The 17,291-nt window shown below is 37.3% G+C and overlaps 1 protein-coding gene across 3 annotated transcripts; it reads right to left on the reverse strand.

Moving 5' to 3' along the window:
• Positions 1 to 1,223: 1,223 nt before the first annotated feature.
• On the reverse strand, positions 1,224 to 16,266 carry LOC133078919 (zinc finger protein 345). 3 transcript variants are annotated; one of them, XM_061174136.1, is made up of 3 exons: positions 16,197 to 16,266; positions 14,890 to 14,962; positions 1,224 to 2,812 (listed from the first exon to the last, which is right to left on the reverse strand). In XM_061174136.1, exon 3 carries the CDS (start codon positions 2,732 to 2,734, stop codon positions 1,283 to 1,285), a length of 1,452 nt encoding a protein of 483 aa, XP_061030119.1. In that variant the 5' UTR covers positions 2,735 to 2,812; positions 14,890 to 14,962; positions 16,197 to 16,266; the 3' UTR covers positions 1,224 to 1,282. The 3 variants fall into 3 exon arrangements, 2 of the variants coding, with proteins under 2 accessions (XP_061030119.1, XP_061030118.1); XM_061174135.1 differs by lacking the exon at positions 16,197 to 16,266 and adding an exon at positions 15,811 to 15,915; XR_009697973.1 differs by lacking the exons at positions 1,224 to 2,812; positions 16,197 to 16,266 and adding exons at positions 14,237 to 14,361; positions 15,811 to 15,915.
• Between the last annotated feature and the right edge of the window lie 1,025 nt (positions 16,267 to 17,291).

Consider the following 17,291-nt stretch of genomic DNA (forward strand, 5'->3'; position numbering starts at 1 on the left):
AACAATGATGATGGCTAAACTAACCAAGTATTTATTATGTGATGGGCACAACTGTAGAATCCCCATAACCAGCCTCTGAAGTACGCTAAATAGGCCCACATTACCATAAACACATCATATATGCATACAAAAGGATCTGGAAGAATAAGTAAGTTGGTTATGTTGGGGAAGTAACTAAGGTCGGGATGTTAGTCAAAGGGAAGTACAATTTTACCTATAATGTATAAATCAGTAAAAGCAGAAGAGAGCCACATATTATCTCTAAAATGAACAACAAATAAATAAAGCAGACACATTCAAAAGGGGCCAACAAGGTAACTCTTTATAATGGCAAAATTTTCAGTATTTGACAAAATGGGGGTTTGATAAAAACAGGTAAATACTTTTGAGCCAATGGAATAGTAACAATATATTCACAGACAAAGAATATTAAAGGCTGGTTATAGCATAATCACACTTTCTCTCAAAAGCAATGCCAGATGTAATCTTACAGGATTTGCTCCAAAAATTTGACAGTGATTGTCTATGACTGGTAAGATTACAGATAACTGTAGCTCTTTTTTTTTTTTACTCATATCTACATTTTTATGGAGGAAAATTGTTCTGCAAAAAGAATAGTATAAGTTTCTCAAAGGAAAATAAAACAATCTTCCCAAAGGTACATATCCATAAGATACTAAAGGATATGTAAAAGTAACAGTAACTTAACACAAACAGGGTGACACACAGATACACAGACAGATATGCAAATTTTAAAAACAATGACTGACCTGATATCGAAGCTTTATATGTATAAAAATAAACTTACCATCAAACATGCAATAAAAATATATAAAAATAGATATGGTTATTAAATAAATGGTGTTAGTATGAGAAATGGGGGAGGGAGAAAAAGGGTAAATTAGACCCTCAATAATTTAAAATAATTTTAAAATGCATCAGTAATTCTGTATACTTCACAAAAAATTAAGAACATTAAAAAGAAAGTAGCAGGGTTAGCCCCCAAATAAATTTCAATGCTTAAAATAAATGCAATATACAACAAAAAGGTTTTTCAACTTATAATATTCACAAGTATGAATTTTCTGAAAGTAATGAATTTAGATAAAAATATTCAAATATTTTATTCAGAGTGTTTATTTTCTGTATGAATTTTCTCAGACTGACTAACTGGTAAAGTATAAGTATATGTACCTTAATTACATTTGTAGGGACTCTCACTAGTATGAATTCTCTTTATTGTATGGTTCCTTAACTACGTAATTCCAATTTATAGAGTTTCTCATTCACAGAGCTTCTTACCAGCATGACTTTTCTTATGTTGCTGAATTTCTGAACCCCTCTCCAAAGCCTTCCCACAGCCCTTACATTCATAAAGTTTCTCACCAGTATGTATTCTCTGATGTTGAGTACGGCTCAAGCCCGTACCAAAAGTCTTCCCACATTCCTTACATTCACAGGGTTTCTGACCAGTGTGTATCCTCTGGTGCCGATTAAGGGCTGAACCACTACTAAAGGACTTTCTACATTCTTTACATTCATAGGGTTTTTCACCTGTGTGAATTAGCTGGTGTTGAATAAGTTTTGAGCCACTACCAAAAGCCTTCCCACATTCCTTACATTCATAGGGTTTCTCACCAGTATGAATTCTCTGATGCTGAGTGAGGTCTGAACCACTACTAAAGGCCTTCCCACATTCCTTACACTCATAGGGTTTCTCACCAGTGTGCATTCTTTGATGCTGAATAAGTTTTGAACCACTTCTAAAGGCTTTCTCACATTCCTTACACTCATAGGGTTTCTCACCAGTGTGAATTCTCTGATGTTGAGTGAGATCCGAGCCACTATTGAAAGCCTTCCCACATTCCTTACATACATAAGGTTTCTCACCGGTGTGAATTCTTTGATGTCGAGTAAGGGCTGATCCAAAACTAAAAGCCTTCCCACATTTGTTACATATATATGGTTTTTCACCAGTATGAATTCTTTGATGCCGTGTAAGAGCTGAACCACTACTAAAGGCCATTCCACATGCTTTACATTCATAAGGTTTCTCACCAGTATGAATTCTTCGATGCTGAGTAAGGTTTGAACCACTGCCAAAGGCTTTCCCACAATCCTTACATTCATAAGGTTTCTCACCTGTGTGAATTCTGTGATGCCGAGTAAGGGCTGATTCAAAACTAAAGGACTTCCCACATTCCTTACACTCATAAGGCTTTTCACCACTGTGAATTATCTGATGTCGAATAAGGCCTGATCCAAAACTAAAGGCTTTCCCACATTCCTTACATTCATATGGTTTCTCACCAGTGTGAATTCGCTGATGGTGAGTAAGGTTTGAGCCACTACCAAAGGCCTTCCCACATTCATTACATTCATAAGGTTTTTCACCAGTATGAATTCTTTGATGGTAAGCAAGGTTTGCACCACTACCAAAGGCCTTGCCACATTCTTTACATTCATAAGGTTTCTCACCAGTATGAATTCGCTGATGTCGAATAAGGACTGATACAAAACTAAAATCCTTCCCACATTCCTTACATTCAAGGAGTTTCTCATCAGTATGAATTCTCTGATGCTGGGTATTGAAAGTGGGTATGTCTTCAGGAGTAAATATCATTTGACTGAAATGTCCTTCCTGAGATTCCTGTTTTCTCTCAAACTGGCTTTTACATTCCCAATCACCTCTGAAACTTGAACACTCAATGCTGTTTTTTATAAGTCTTTCCATTATCTCCCATCAGGATGATTCTATTCCATAAATATCCTTTTTCAGAAATAATTCTTGGTCTCAACCTTGATTCACAGTCTGAAAGAAAATATAAAAACATTCACTTTTTTTGTGTTCTGGGAGAAATGAAACTTTTATAATAGATAGGAAAAGACTTAACTGAAACTCATTTTCATATAGAGTGGCTTATACAGTTCTCATATATGATTGGGCATTTTGACAAACAGATAAGGAAACAGAATGAGAAGAAACACTAGAAGGTGAAGGAGTTATTTAGGAAAAGAGATTAAGTCAATTGTTCCTAAATAGTGATTTAGATAAAAATACCCTAAAGACATGGGGAGCTCAATAAATATAAAGATGTCCAGGCCCCAACTCAATTTTGTTAACTAGTGTCATATACATTTAAAAATGAGTATAATTATCATTTAACCCATTTCTTAGGGTTGTTTGGAGCTTTAAGTAACTACACCAGGAAGGAAAAATCTAGGCTAGATGGTCATTAATTGCATATAATCTGATGGAGATAGAAGAGAAAGTTACTTCAGATGTAGCAGTATCTTGATGAAAGATTAATGAACTGAGTAAGTCTGGAATGAGCAATAGAGAGTGAAGATTCTGTTGTGGTTAGAATATAGTTTGTTTATGCTATTTGGTAAAATCCGAAGTCTTGAGGCTAACCTTGGGAGAACCTTGGGAGAACAAAAAAGGGGACTTAGCAAAGGCCAAAAGCAGAATAATTGAGAATGTAGTTTTAAAATCAGAGAAAAGGGACAAGAATATAGGAGGTAATGTGATACTTCTGGAAAATTACAAGGAGGATGCAGATAGATGAGTACTCTGAACCCTAGCTCTGATGATTATTGAAATAATTCTGAAATCACATTAATGTATTGATATTTACACAGTTGTGTAAAGTAATGCCACAGTGTTTGGTAGCTATTATTTTGGAAGACTTATATGCCATAAAAGTGACCAGGAAAATAAAAGGATTCAGAGACATCAATTAAGACCCTGAACAAATAAATAACTCAAGCCACAAAAGGTGAAAACATTTCAGCTCCATTCTCTTCCTACAATACTCAAACAGCAAGCTTGTTTAGACTCGGCCTAAATATGTCTTGAAATTGTTCTTTCCATCCCCACTGTCAGTAGATAATTCTAGCCAAAATTATCTTTTACTTGGATATGAAAGCAGTATTTTATCTAGCTGCTTGCATTTCCAGTTTTGCACCCTTAACAGCCAGAGTGATATTCAGTCTGGCACTGTTCTGCTCAGAATGCTTCAATGGTTTCCCACTGTCCCTCGGATAAGACCCACACTCCTTAACTTGGTCTTTAAAATTCCTCAGAGACCTGCCTACTGCCTGCTTCTTCAAGATGATACCTCTCTCCTATCAGCAATAAGCCATAGTTACACTGGCCTTACTATGTTCTTCAAATGCACTAAACTGTAACATGCCCCTCCCCAACAATTTAATCTGCTTGAAATATTCTTCCATACCTCCCTTCCCACTGCCCCCACTCTTCACCTGCAAGTTCCTGGTCATTGTTCAGATCTCTGCTAACTGACATACCCTAATAAAGATCTTTTCTGAATACTCAGTCTTAATTTTGCACATCTCGCCATTATTTCTCAAAGCACTTTTTTACTTTTCTTTTTTTCTTCCTTTCTTTGTGTTTAGTGTTTGGTAATGAATGATTACACATTTATCCCCTACAATTGCAAATTTCCTTTATTTTTTAAAGCCTTTATTGAATTTGTTACAATATTGCTTCCGTTTTAGTATTGGTTTTTTGGCCCCAAGGCATGTGGGATCTTAACTCCCCGACCAGGGATCAAACCCTCACCCCCTGCATGGGAAGGCGAAGTCTTAACCACTGGACCACCAGGAAGTCCCCAGCAAATTTCATATTTTTTTGAATGTTTGCTTAATGTCTGTCTGCTACCATAGAGCCAAGATTGAGGAAGGCAAGGGTAATGTCTGTTACTTTAGTCAGCTTGAACCCTGGCACACACAAAAAGATCAAAATACATTTACTGAATGGCTGATATAATAAATTAGTCTCAAAATTCATTATTCTTAAAAATAAACTTCTAAAAACAATATTTCTCTAGAAAAGGATATACTTTCTCTCAAACAGTGAAAGTGAATCACATGTGGTTATTCCTGTCCTTTAAAAAAATCTCATTAAAAGGAATGAACTGGCTTTTTAACAAAAGGAACCCACAAAGTCAAAGAAAATTGAAGAGGAAATAGCAGCAACAAAACTTTTGAAGCTGGAAAGCGTGAAGAGAAATGACGAACAACTTAACAAAGAAAGATGAAACCTAACCCAAAAGTAAGGAAAACCCAGAAGGGGATGATTTATGCTGCAAACCCCAGAAAGGCTTAAGAAATGGGAGCATTACATACTTAAGAAGGTCTACTAACTGGCATACAAAAAGTTAAATCAGCTTCTCAGTGTCCACTCTATAATACTGATACAAATATCATCATTTGAGGAAATCCTGTAACATAAAAGAGATTAAACAAAGCCCAAAGGAACTTAGAAGAGAAACCACATAGGAAAACAAAATTCCAGAAGCCACCACTAATATCTTCAAAGGGATATGAGAAGCCATTTCACATGATAGAAGAATAGGATAACATAAAAGGAATAAGAGGCAAAAAAGAATACTTAGAAAATGAAAATATAAAGTGGGAATAAAAACATATCATTAGAAGGGTTAAAAGATAAATGAAAAATCTCTTTTAAAAGTACAAAAATATGGAAGTAGAAAATAGGAAATGTATAACACAGGGAACTATATTCAATATCCTGTAATAACCTATAATGGAAAATAATCTGAAATATATACATATGTGTATATATATATATAACTGAATCACTTTGCTGTACACCTGAAACTATCACAATATTGTAAATCAACTATAGTTCAATTAAGAAAAAAACAGAAAATAGGAAAGACATTGGAAGGTCATGCAAGCCAGGTCAACATCTAATGGGAGGAGATCATTCTTGAAAGTGTGCTAAGCATCTGCCAAGTATCAGGCAGGATGTCAGAAGGAATGAAGGAATCTGAAAATTGCCATTTTGAAATCACCAATCTAATAATTGATTCAGGCAAGGATCCTCAATGGATTCTAAAATCAGAAAGTGAATGGTCAAGGTAAGGGATATTCACTTACTCTCTTAGCATCAATCCACATATGATTTACTAACTAAAAAGGGAAACATGTACCTTTATACTGGAAGGTTTGGTACTCAGTACCTTTAACCTTAAATGATGAAACTTGGTATCATCAACAGTGGAACAACCTGACATTCTGCCTTCTGATGTAATGCAATAGAATACACCGTACCACCTTTGTCAAAATAGGTAAGCTGAATCTAAGCCTCCTGTTTCCATAAGAAAACCATCAGACAAATGGAGGTTGTGAGACATTCTATAAGGCAACTGTCTTGAATTCAGTGTCATATAAAACAAACAAAAATGAGAGGCTGTTCTAGATTAAAAGAGACCAATGAAGCCCAACAACCAAAATAATACATGAATCCTGATTGGATCTGAGATCAAGCAAACAAACAACCAAGTAAATAAACAAAAACATAACATCAGCTAAAAAAAGACATTTGGGGGAACCACTGGAGAGATCTGAACATGAAATGTTTGAGGTGGTACTAGCAAGTTTATATTAATTTTCATAGATTTGATATGTCATTGTTATTGTTTGGAAAATGTCCTTATACTTAGGAGATGCATGCTAAAAGTATTAAGGGTAAAATGTCAGGATGTCCCCAACTTATTTTCAAATGATTCAGGGGAAAAAAATGCACACGCACGCACACGCACGTGTGTGTGTGTATTTAGAAAAATAAAGCAAATGTGGTAAGATGTTAACAATTGGTGATTTTAGCTGATGGCTATATGGGGCAAAGAACTGAATATTCTTTCAAATTTTCTGTATGTTGGAAAATTTTCAAAGAAAACAGAAATCAGAAACAGATTGTTTTTAAAAGTAGCATTTAAGAAGATTTTCCAGAACTGAAGGACACAAATCTCCACAATAAATGGGCTCACTTGATACCTAGTATAAAGAATAAAAATTATTCACACCAAGATATAATTTCATTAGGTTCCAGGACAGTAGGAACAAAGAAAATACCCTAAAAGAATGCAAACAGTAAAAAAACAGTGTATATATAAAAGACCAGGAATGAAAATAGCTTTGGAGTTCCCAAAAATATTCTAAGCCAGAAGTCCTAAGTTCAAATTTCTGAGAGAAAATAATAATTAGAATCCCATGCCCTGCCAAAGAACCAATGCACTGGTTGAAACAGCCCTTTCAGATATGCTAGAACTCACAACAAATTTAACGCATTTATCTCTTCTTACATGCCATCTACATCGAAAACCCATTTTGATATCTGGAGTTTTCTTGGAGTAAACCAAGAAACAGGAAGGAAATAAATAGGAATTCATAGTCTTGCCATGATTTCCATGTGAAAGGTAGAGACTTGATTGGGAAAGAATGAGATCCTTAAATATGGAGCTGGGATATCTGGTTGGGACCCAGATGAAACTGACAATCTTGAACCTCCAACTTGCTTTGGGCCTCTCTTACCAGTGGAAGAAGCTTGCAATCCAGTGTCTGGGAGACTAGCTTTCCTCTGACTGAAAACCCTATAATAACATCACCTGGAGCAGTACCTGAAAAGGCATGCTAATTCTCCTCATGACCCACCAGAACCATTCTGTTGCCACTAGACCTGTAACAAGGGTCCAACCTCAGCATGTTCCAGAGGAACAAGTAGATACTATGAGCCAGGAGGAAATAACTTACTATTAGTTTGCAAGGGCTGCCAAACCAAAATACCACAGACTGGGTGATATAAACAACAGAAACTTATTTGCTCACAGTTCTGGAGATTAGAAGTCCAAGATCAAGGTGTCAGCAGGTTTGGTTTCTTTTGAGGCCTCTCTCCTTGGCTTGCAGATGGTTACTTTCTCACTGTGTTCTCACATGGTCTTTCCTCTTTGTGAGCATCCCTGGTGTCTCTTTGTGTGTCTAAATTTCCTCTCATATAAGGATACCAGTCAGATTGGTTTAGGATCCACCCTAACAGCCTCGTTTTAATCATCTCTTTTAAAACCCTGTCTCCAAATATAGTCACATTGTAAAGTACTGGGGGGTTAGAGCTTCAATATATGAATTTGGTGGGGGACACAATTCAGTGCACAATATTCACTAAAACAAAGGTTATGGGAGCACAGTGACACTACTCTAACTGTATCTTTTTGTATAGTTTTAACGTTTGGAACCATGTTCATAAAATCAAATAAACAAGAATGGATTAATATTAGTTAAAAAATCAAACAGAATACAAAGGGAATAAATGAACCTAAAAGTATTTGAAATGAATAACATAACCACAATGAAGGAGCAGATTAAAAACTGAATCCAAGGGGCTTCCCTGGTGGTGCAGTGGTTAAGAATCCACCTGCCAATGCAGGGGACACGGGTTCGAGCCCTGGCCCGGGAGGATCCCACATGCCGCGGAGCAACTAAGCCCATGCGCCACAACTACTGAAGCCTGCACTCCTAGAGCCTGTGCTCTGCAACAAGAGAAGCCACAGCAAGAAGAAGCCCGTGCACCGCAACGAAGAGTAGCCCCCACTCACCACAGCTAGAGAAAGCCCGTGCACAGCAACGAAGACCCAAGGTAGCCAAAAATAAATAAAATTAAATCTTTAAAAAAAAAAAAAGACTAAAAAGAGACATGATAACTAAATTCAATGTGTGATCCTAGACTGTATCCTGGATAGCGAGTCAGGGAGAGAGGGTGTGATGTAAGTAGGATGAATTGCTACAAAGAATATTATTGAGACTAGCAAAAAATTTTGTATATGGACTGTTACATAACAGTATTGCACTGTTGTTTAAATTTCTTATTTTAGTGACTGTACTGTGGTTATGTAAGAGAATACTCTTATTCTTAGGAAATAACACACTGAAGTGTTTAAGGGTAAAGAGGCAAATGTCTGCAACTTATTCTTAAATGGTTCAGATAAAATGTATGTATTGTGTATGTGTGTGTGTCCTCACATGCATATATAGAGACACAGAACAATTGCAAGTGCACACAGGAATGATAATACAAATGGGACAAAATGTAAACAATTGGTGAATCTGAGCAAAGAGTACCCAAGAATACTTGGTACTATTCTTGTAACTTTCCTGCAAGTTTGAAACTTAATCAAAATTTAAAAGTTACCCAAAACAAGACATATTCCTAAATAATTCTCATGTTAAATATGAAACTAAATAGAAATATAAAATACCTAGAAATGAAGTGAAAAGGAGATCAATACATGTAAAAAACCTGGACACAGGAAAGAAAATTACCCCCCAAAAAGAAAATTTAATAACATTAAACTCCTTTTAAAAAATAAAACTGATTTGAATTCAATACTGAAACAAAAGAATCTCAAAAAAAAAGCAGAAAAAAATTAATGAAGCTTTAAAATATGTAAGATTCACAAAAGTCAAACCTTGCTTTTGAAAAAAAATGAAGACTGCTGATTAAACACGTATGTATATCATCTCCTTTAGGTTTTATCCCAAAACACCACTAAAATGACCAAACGGTGATATTTTCCTATTGTTAATTGCTGGTAAGGGCACAGGTATGACAGATACTACTGACTGCCCCCCTCAAAATCATCCCTCCCCTACTTCCTTGCTACAAGAATTTTTTTTCCATAGTTTTTTTTCATCAGCTCCATAAAATGAATCATGATTTGCCTAGGCCAGTGGTTCTGAATTGATTGCTATTAGAATCAATTAGGTAGCTTTTTAAAAAATTCTAAAGCTTGAACCCCACTCCAGACCAATTAACTCTTAATGTTTTTCTTGTCATCTTGTATGACTTTAAGTCATTAATTCTCAACTGTGGCAGCGCACTAGAATTACCTGGTGATCTTTTAAAAATGATGATGTCCAGGTTATATCCCAGACCAATTAAATCAGAATCACTGGGAGTGGGACCCAGACATCAGTAACCAAGGTTAAGAATAACCAGCTTAAATTAAATGAAATAATTAACTCTCTGTTCTGTTTGTTGCAGTTGTGTTTTTCTGCATTATGCAGCCAAAAGTAACCTAACGGCAGTGGAAACACAGGTTCTAGCAGAGTGAGCTGGGTGTACTGGAAGTGTTTACTGACGTTTAGAATATGTGTACTCTATTATCTCCATGATTTCATATTATAAAATATGGCCTTACATGAAGCAATTAAAATGAGCTCTATACTTAAGTGAACAATTCCCCACGCAGAATAAAAAGCACAAACAGTAACAATAACTACAGAGTGACTACTAACTGACACTAAGTAAATGGGCAGGTCCTCTTTTAAGTGTTTTATGTAAACCAACTCAATCCTTGGACCCACTCTATAATTCAGTTACTTTCCACATTTTGCAGGATACACTTATAATCCTTTTTATATAGAAATATTTTTAAGTGACAAAACAGTACCACATACACATTTACATGTGTATGCATGTAAAAGGATATTTAAAAAGGATAAATAATTAACTGAAAACAGTGGCTACCTTTGGGTACTTTGGGTAGATACCTTGGATTGGGGATTGTAGTTACATCAAACCTGAACCCCTTCATAACATACAAATTATTTTTATAACAAAATTATAATTAATAACTAAATATAATTTAACTAAAAATAAAATTTGAAAAGGAAAGCACTAGCATTTGGCCTAAGGAGATGCTCATTGTTTATAATGGCAATAATTTGTAAGCAAACCATGTTCAAAAAAGGGGGCTTGGTAAAATGGTAACATGATAAGGCCATTACAACTCATGGTAAAGATAAATGTGTAAAGACATGGACAGTTGTTCACAATGTATTGATATTTTGGCATGATAAAGACGGGTTACAGGTCAGTAGCCATAGTATGATCACATTTAGAAATGAATTCTCAGTATTGACAGCAGTTGTCTTTAACTGACAGGATTACAGATAACTTTTGTTACTTATTTGTGCTTCTCTGTGTTTTACAAATTTGTTGTAATAAATAATTTTTTTGTAATGAAAGAAATAGAGAATACAGCTATCTTCAGAAAAGTGACATATTTGACCAAGTATTCAAAGATTTTAAAAAAGAAATGATCTAAACATGGCACAGGTACAAGCACAGAGACATAAAATTTAAAAATTCAAATACATAATACAAACTATTTAAATAACATAACAACAGGTAGGCAATGCACAATGGAATACGACTCGGCCATGAAAAATAATGAAATCTTGCCATTTGCAACCGTGTGGATGGACCATGAGGGTATTACGTTAAGTGAAGTAAGACAGACAGAGAAAGAAAAATACCCTATGATCTCACTTATATGTAGAATTTAAACAAATAAGCAAACAAAAACCAAGCTCATAGATACAGAGAACAGATTGTTGGTTGCCAGAGACAGGGGGTGAGGGGGTGGGGTTGGGTGAAATGGGTAAAGGGGGTCAAAAGGTACAAACTTCCAGTTATAAAATAAATAAAGCTTGGGGATATAATGTACGGCATGGTGTAGAGTTAATAATACTGAATTGCATTTGAAAGTTACTAAGAGAGTAAATCTTAAAATTCATAAGAAAAAAAATTGTAACTATGTATGGTGATGGATGTTAACTAGACTTACTGTGGTGATCATTTTGCAATACAGTTGACCCTTGAACAACATGGGTTTGAACTGAGTAGTTTTACTTATAAGCAGATTTATTTCAGTAGTAAATACTATAGTACTACAGGATCTGTGGTTGGTTAAATCCGAGAATGCAGATACAGTGGAACTATGGATGTGGAGGACCGACTATAAGTGATATGAAGATTTTTGATTGTGCAGAGTCAGCGCTCCTAACCTCCACATTAAGGGTCAACTGTATGTACAAATATTGAATCATTACATTGTACACCTGAAACAAATATAATGTTATATGTCGATTATACCTCAGCAATTAAAAAAAAAAAGATCTTTTGGGACCCACCAAAAGACTTTTTAGGCAACCACTTTATACCATAATTGGTTTAGAGGTCCCAAGAATGGGAAATAAAGGAGAAGGGAGCTAACATTTATTGAATTTCTGATGTGTACCAAGTGTTCTACATATCTTATTTCATTCTCAACAACATTGAGAATGAGAACCTCTTGTTTACAGGTTAAACAGCTCGTAGGTGGTGTAGCTGAGATCAGATGTCACATTTGATACTAGAATCCCTAATTTTTATACCATGTTACAGAGACTAGTAGTGTAGGTAAAATAACCTGAAGGATGATTTGTTTCTCTTTTTTCTGAGGGAGCCAATATTTAAACTAAAGTGTTAGTGAGAATAGATGACAAAGAGGCAGAGGCAGAAACTGCCTGATGGAGGGTAGTGCGGGGAAGGGGGTTGAGGGGGCTGGGGAAGAGAAGTGGAAAGAGTAGTTAAAAAAGAAATATAATATAGGGAGAACAGCAAAAGGTACCATACAAAACTGACTTGATTAGACAAGAATGTTATTAAAATAAAAATATTAGACAATAAATATCTACATATGTATCTAAGTCTATATCTCGTTTTTATATCCCCCGCTTCCAAAAATGTATTTGAGGAGGCTAAGAATAAAGAAAAAATTTTAAATCATACACAAAGGTCATACATCATAGGTATTCAATGTCAAAAACCCAGGCTAAGATTATTACTACAATTGATCATTTCTGAAGTGCTCAAATTCCTGGCAGTCAATGCAAAAGGGAAATACTATATACGATGGATTAAATTATTCCTATTTGCCAAGGACTATTTTTTTTTTTTCTGGCAGTGCCTTGTGGTATGTGGGATCTTACTTCCCTGACCAGGGATCGAACCTGTGCCCCCTGCATCGGGAGCTCGGAGTCTCAACCACTGGACCGCCAGGGAAGTCCCTGCCAAAGACTATTTACAGGAGATAATCAAGACCTTGATGAGAAACATGCAGAAAATGTAATATCAATTGAGAAATTCATGTTATTAGAAGATTCCCCAAATTTCTACTCACATAATTATAGACACAATGCAATTCGATCAAAATCCCAAAAGATGTTTGAGTGGAACCAAACTATTTCAAAAATGTATATGGAATGCAAAGAAACACAAACAGCCAAGACATTCTTGAGGAACAAGAAGGTAAGAGGACTTGCTCCAAATATTATAAAGTCACAGTGAATAAGATAGCAGAGTATTGCTGCAAGGGGAGACAAACAGAGCAATGGAACAAAACATAAAGTCCAGAAACAGATGTAGCCATAATGGTCACTTGATTTTTGACTACAATGGCACTGCAGCTCAGTGTAGAAAAGATGAACTTTTCAATAAATGATACTGGAGCAACTGGATACTCACATGGGGGATAAAATGAAATTGAATCCCTACCCTACACAAATCAATTCCAGGTAGTGTAAAAACATACAAGTTAAAGCTAAAAACTAGGAAGCTTTTAGAAGAGAACACAAGAAAATCTTCATTACCTTGAGGTAGCAGAAAATTTCTTAAACAAGCACTAACTATTGAAAAAGATTTCATCACATTGAAATCCAAAACCTCTATTCACCCGAAGACACCAGAGTGAAAAACCAAGTCAGAGTAGAAGATAATATTTGTCACATGTGCAACTGACAGTAAACTAAAATATAGAAGATACATATTATGTATATATATTTTAGATATATATTCAACTGCTATAAATCAGTTAGAGAAAAACAACCCAGTTAAAAATTGGCAAAATATGTGAACAAGCATTTCACAAAAGAGGATATCCAGGCGGGCAAGAATTAGTGTTCAATTTCATTGATAATACAGGCATATCAATTAAATGTGATAACACTAGATATCTACCAAATTGGCAAAAATTTTAAAGTGTGACGATGCCAAGAGCTGGCATGACTGTGAAACAAAAGGAGCCTTTTTAAACTGCTGATTCAAGTAAAAAACTTGCATAGTATATTTAGAGAACAGTCCGGCACTGTCTAGTAAGATTGAAGATGCGCAAACCCTATCCCTCAACAATTTAATTACAATTTTAGTATATATATTAAAGAAATACAAGCACATGTGTACCAAAATATGTGCACAAAACATTTGTAGTCACATTGCTTATAGCAGCCAAAAACTAGAAGCAAGTCAAATGTCCATGAAGAGTAGAATAGATAAGTAGTAAATTGATACTATTATACAAGATAGTATATAGAGAGCAATGGAAAAAAATGAACTGTAGTTATAGGAAATATGAATGAAGCTCACAAACGTTTTTCATGAAAAAAGACACAAAAGAATGTCTATTCATACAAAGATAGAAAACAGACAAAAACTAAATCTATGTGGTTTTGGAATTCATATCAAAGCTCTAATGAAAGACAAAGAAATGATCACAGTGGTTATCACCAGAAGAGCATAATTGTTTGTGATTGTGGAGGGGTACATCAGAGGCTGCTTTAGAGATGGCTGTATTCTTTTTCTTGACCTGGGTAGTCCTTACATCGGTCTTTATAATTATTTGCACAAATGGGTGTTAAATGCCATTTCTGTATCTAATTTGAAAGAAAAAAAAAGATATAGGCATTCAAATAAATATGCACCTCTAAAAATGTTTCCAATATTAAATTATGTGGGGAAATACTTAAATATAATTTTATGTGAAAATGTAGGCTATAAAACGGTAAATGCTGAATAAAATCAATTTTTAAATATCACACTTTATATATGTACATAAAACATACTGGGAAGAAATTATCAAAAAGTTAGCATTGGTTTTAACTGGGAATTTAAATTTTCTTCATTAGGAATTGCTGTACTTTTGAAATTATTTAAGATAATTTCACTTTTATAATAAAAAAATATTTTTTTTAAGAGAACATAAAGAAAAATTAAACCATTTGTCAAATTAGGAAGAGAAAGTCACGTGTGTGGGTTGGGGTTTGAAGCAAATCACATTTCTCAAGGGAAAAATTCCATAGATCAGGTCACCTGACAGGCAAGAATTTTCAAGAGAAGGAAAGCAAGTCATATCCTGACATAGAAAAGAGGATTTCAGGAAACAAGGGGAAACGACAAGCTACCTTGCAGGTGCCTTGTGGATGTTCAACAGCCATTCTTTACTCCACTCTGGAAGACTCTGCAAGCAGAGAAGAGCTGGAGAAAGAGAAAGGAGTCAGGAAAAACCAGGCTCTTCTGGGAGCCCAAGTCAACCTACCACCCACCACCTACAGATATTAGGTCAGACAAGTCTTGGGCGTCCTGCTCAATACCAGCATTACAGACAAGCACGGTCATTTGCAGTTCTGGGCAGAATGTGTTCCTGAGCTCACAGAGGTCTCCTGGTAACAGAGCGCTGGAGTCACAAAGGCACAGACAAAGGCGCCCCACACCTACATTGCTATATGGATACATAATCATAGGAACTCACACCACGGGCACACAGGCACCACAGACCTCAACAAAATGGGCTGCAGACGGCCACGCAATCATACACACCCCGGGGACAGTCAGTCACAATCGCAGTCATAGGCACCCCCACGTACTCACATTCCCAGTGACATACATTATGGGGGCACAATGACAAATTCACACGCACCCTACCACCAACAATATCACACACACACACATACACACACACACCAAGGGGAAACAGTCACAACTCTCACAGTTAAGCCATCCCATACCCACGGCTCAGCAAATGATCATAAATACACACACACACCAAGTGTATACACAGTTTTACAACCGCGGTCAAGGAACCTCACACTCGCAAACAGTGCCACACCCGGTCACACAATTAAACCCTCATCACACTTGCACAATCAAAACCACAATCAAGCCCGTCTCCCGCCCTCACAGTTTGGTACAAGGTCACGCAGACACAGAGACACAACCACAATCAGACACACACTCCTCACGATCTCCCCTTCCCAGCTGGCTCCCGTAGAGGCCGAAGGTTCCAGACACTCCCGGCTCCAACCCCGGGCTCCAGGCCATCTCACCTACGACTCCTCCGGTCTGGTCAGCACCGCTCCACTCTACTTGAAACAAATAGAGCCCAGCACCTCGCACAGCACCCTGAGGCCGTTTCCCCCAACCCGTCAGAAAATCCCGTCCACTCCTCAGGAGAAGATCTAGTTCTCGCGGGAGGGAGCACTAGGCCTAGAGGCCTCTGGGAGATGTAGTCCAGAAAGCGACAGGCTGCTAAAAGCTATCTCCTCTTCATCCTGATTCCCCCTGGCCGCGGAAGCCTGGATCCCGCAGCGCACCTGAGGCTTCCGCGAGTCTCAGCTGACAAGAACTCCCTCGACCAAACTTTAGTCAAGTCGACAGCAGTGACTCCATCACCCTGCCCAGTGGCTATAAATCCCCAGCTACTGTTACATACCCAGTTGAGTTCAATCTCTCTTCCCTATTGCGATAGTCTTTATAATAAAGTCTTCCTTATCTGTTTACCTTGTCTGGTGCAACTTCTTTGACACATCCCAGCCTCAGGTTGCGGTTCTTTCAGGTTTTGGCGCTCACCCTGCAACATCCTGGGCCTCACGGCCTCCTGGGAAATGTAGTCCAGGACTTTGCCAGCGGCGGAGTGGACCCGGCCAAGATAGACTGCGTTCCCTAGGCGCTGAGGCTGTACGTGGCCTCAGTTAAATGCCCAGGAGGCTGCTAAGAATTACGCTTTGCCCTGGGAGCGCGTAGATGCCTAGAGGCAAGCTGCTGCGGAAAGTGTCGGGGAGCCAGAAGGGCGAACCCGAATGCTGGACGTGAGTGTCTGGGACCAAAGCAGCCTAGAGAGTTTGAAGGGGAGAAATCCACAAGCCCAGTCACGTATGCGAGAGAGGGTGAAGGAGGGCCCGAATGTGAGACCGTAATGAGATTGCATGTGTGACTACGTTTAGGGGTTAGTTGAATGGAAGAGAGACTGCATGCAGGTAAAACTGATGAGTGTGAGAGAGAGGTGGGATCAAGATTATAAGTGGCTTTGTGAGGATGGAGGGTCATATTGTGGGCTTGTGTGGTTGGGAGTAATTGTGTGTGTGTGTCTGTGTGTGCGTGGTAGGGCAAGATTGTGTGTGTATGAAAGTATGTGTGTCATCACGCGATTGTGGGCCACTGCATGGGTGGCTGAGATAGTGGAGGAATCTGAATCCTCTCAGCCTCATTTCCTCTTCAAACTGAGATAATAGGATATGTCTTCCCGTAGATTCAATTTTAAGGAGAAAAAGATCCCTGTTGATATAATAAATAACTTATACCATTTTAATATAAACACTTAAGATTCCAAACATTTTGTTCTGGAATAGAATACTGAATCAGTATGGCTTTTTTTTTTTTTTTTTTTTTTTGCTGTGTTGGGTCTTTGTTTCTGTGCGAGGGCTTTCTCTAGTTGCAGCGAGCGGGGGCCACTCTTCATCGCGGTGCGCGGGCCTCTCACTATGGCGGCCCCTGTTGTTGCGGAGCACAGGCTCCAGACGCGCAGGCT

This window comes from Eubalaena glacialis, chromosome 18, assembly GCF_028564815.1.
Source record: "Eubalaena glacialis isolate mEubGla1 chromosome 18, mEubGla1.1.hap2.+ XY, whole genome shotgun sequence".
Classification (NCBI taxonomy): domain Eukaryota; kingdom Metazoa; phylum Chordata; class Mammalia; order Artiodactyla; family Balaenidae; genus Eubalaena; species Eubalaena glacialis.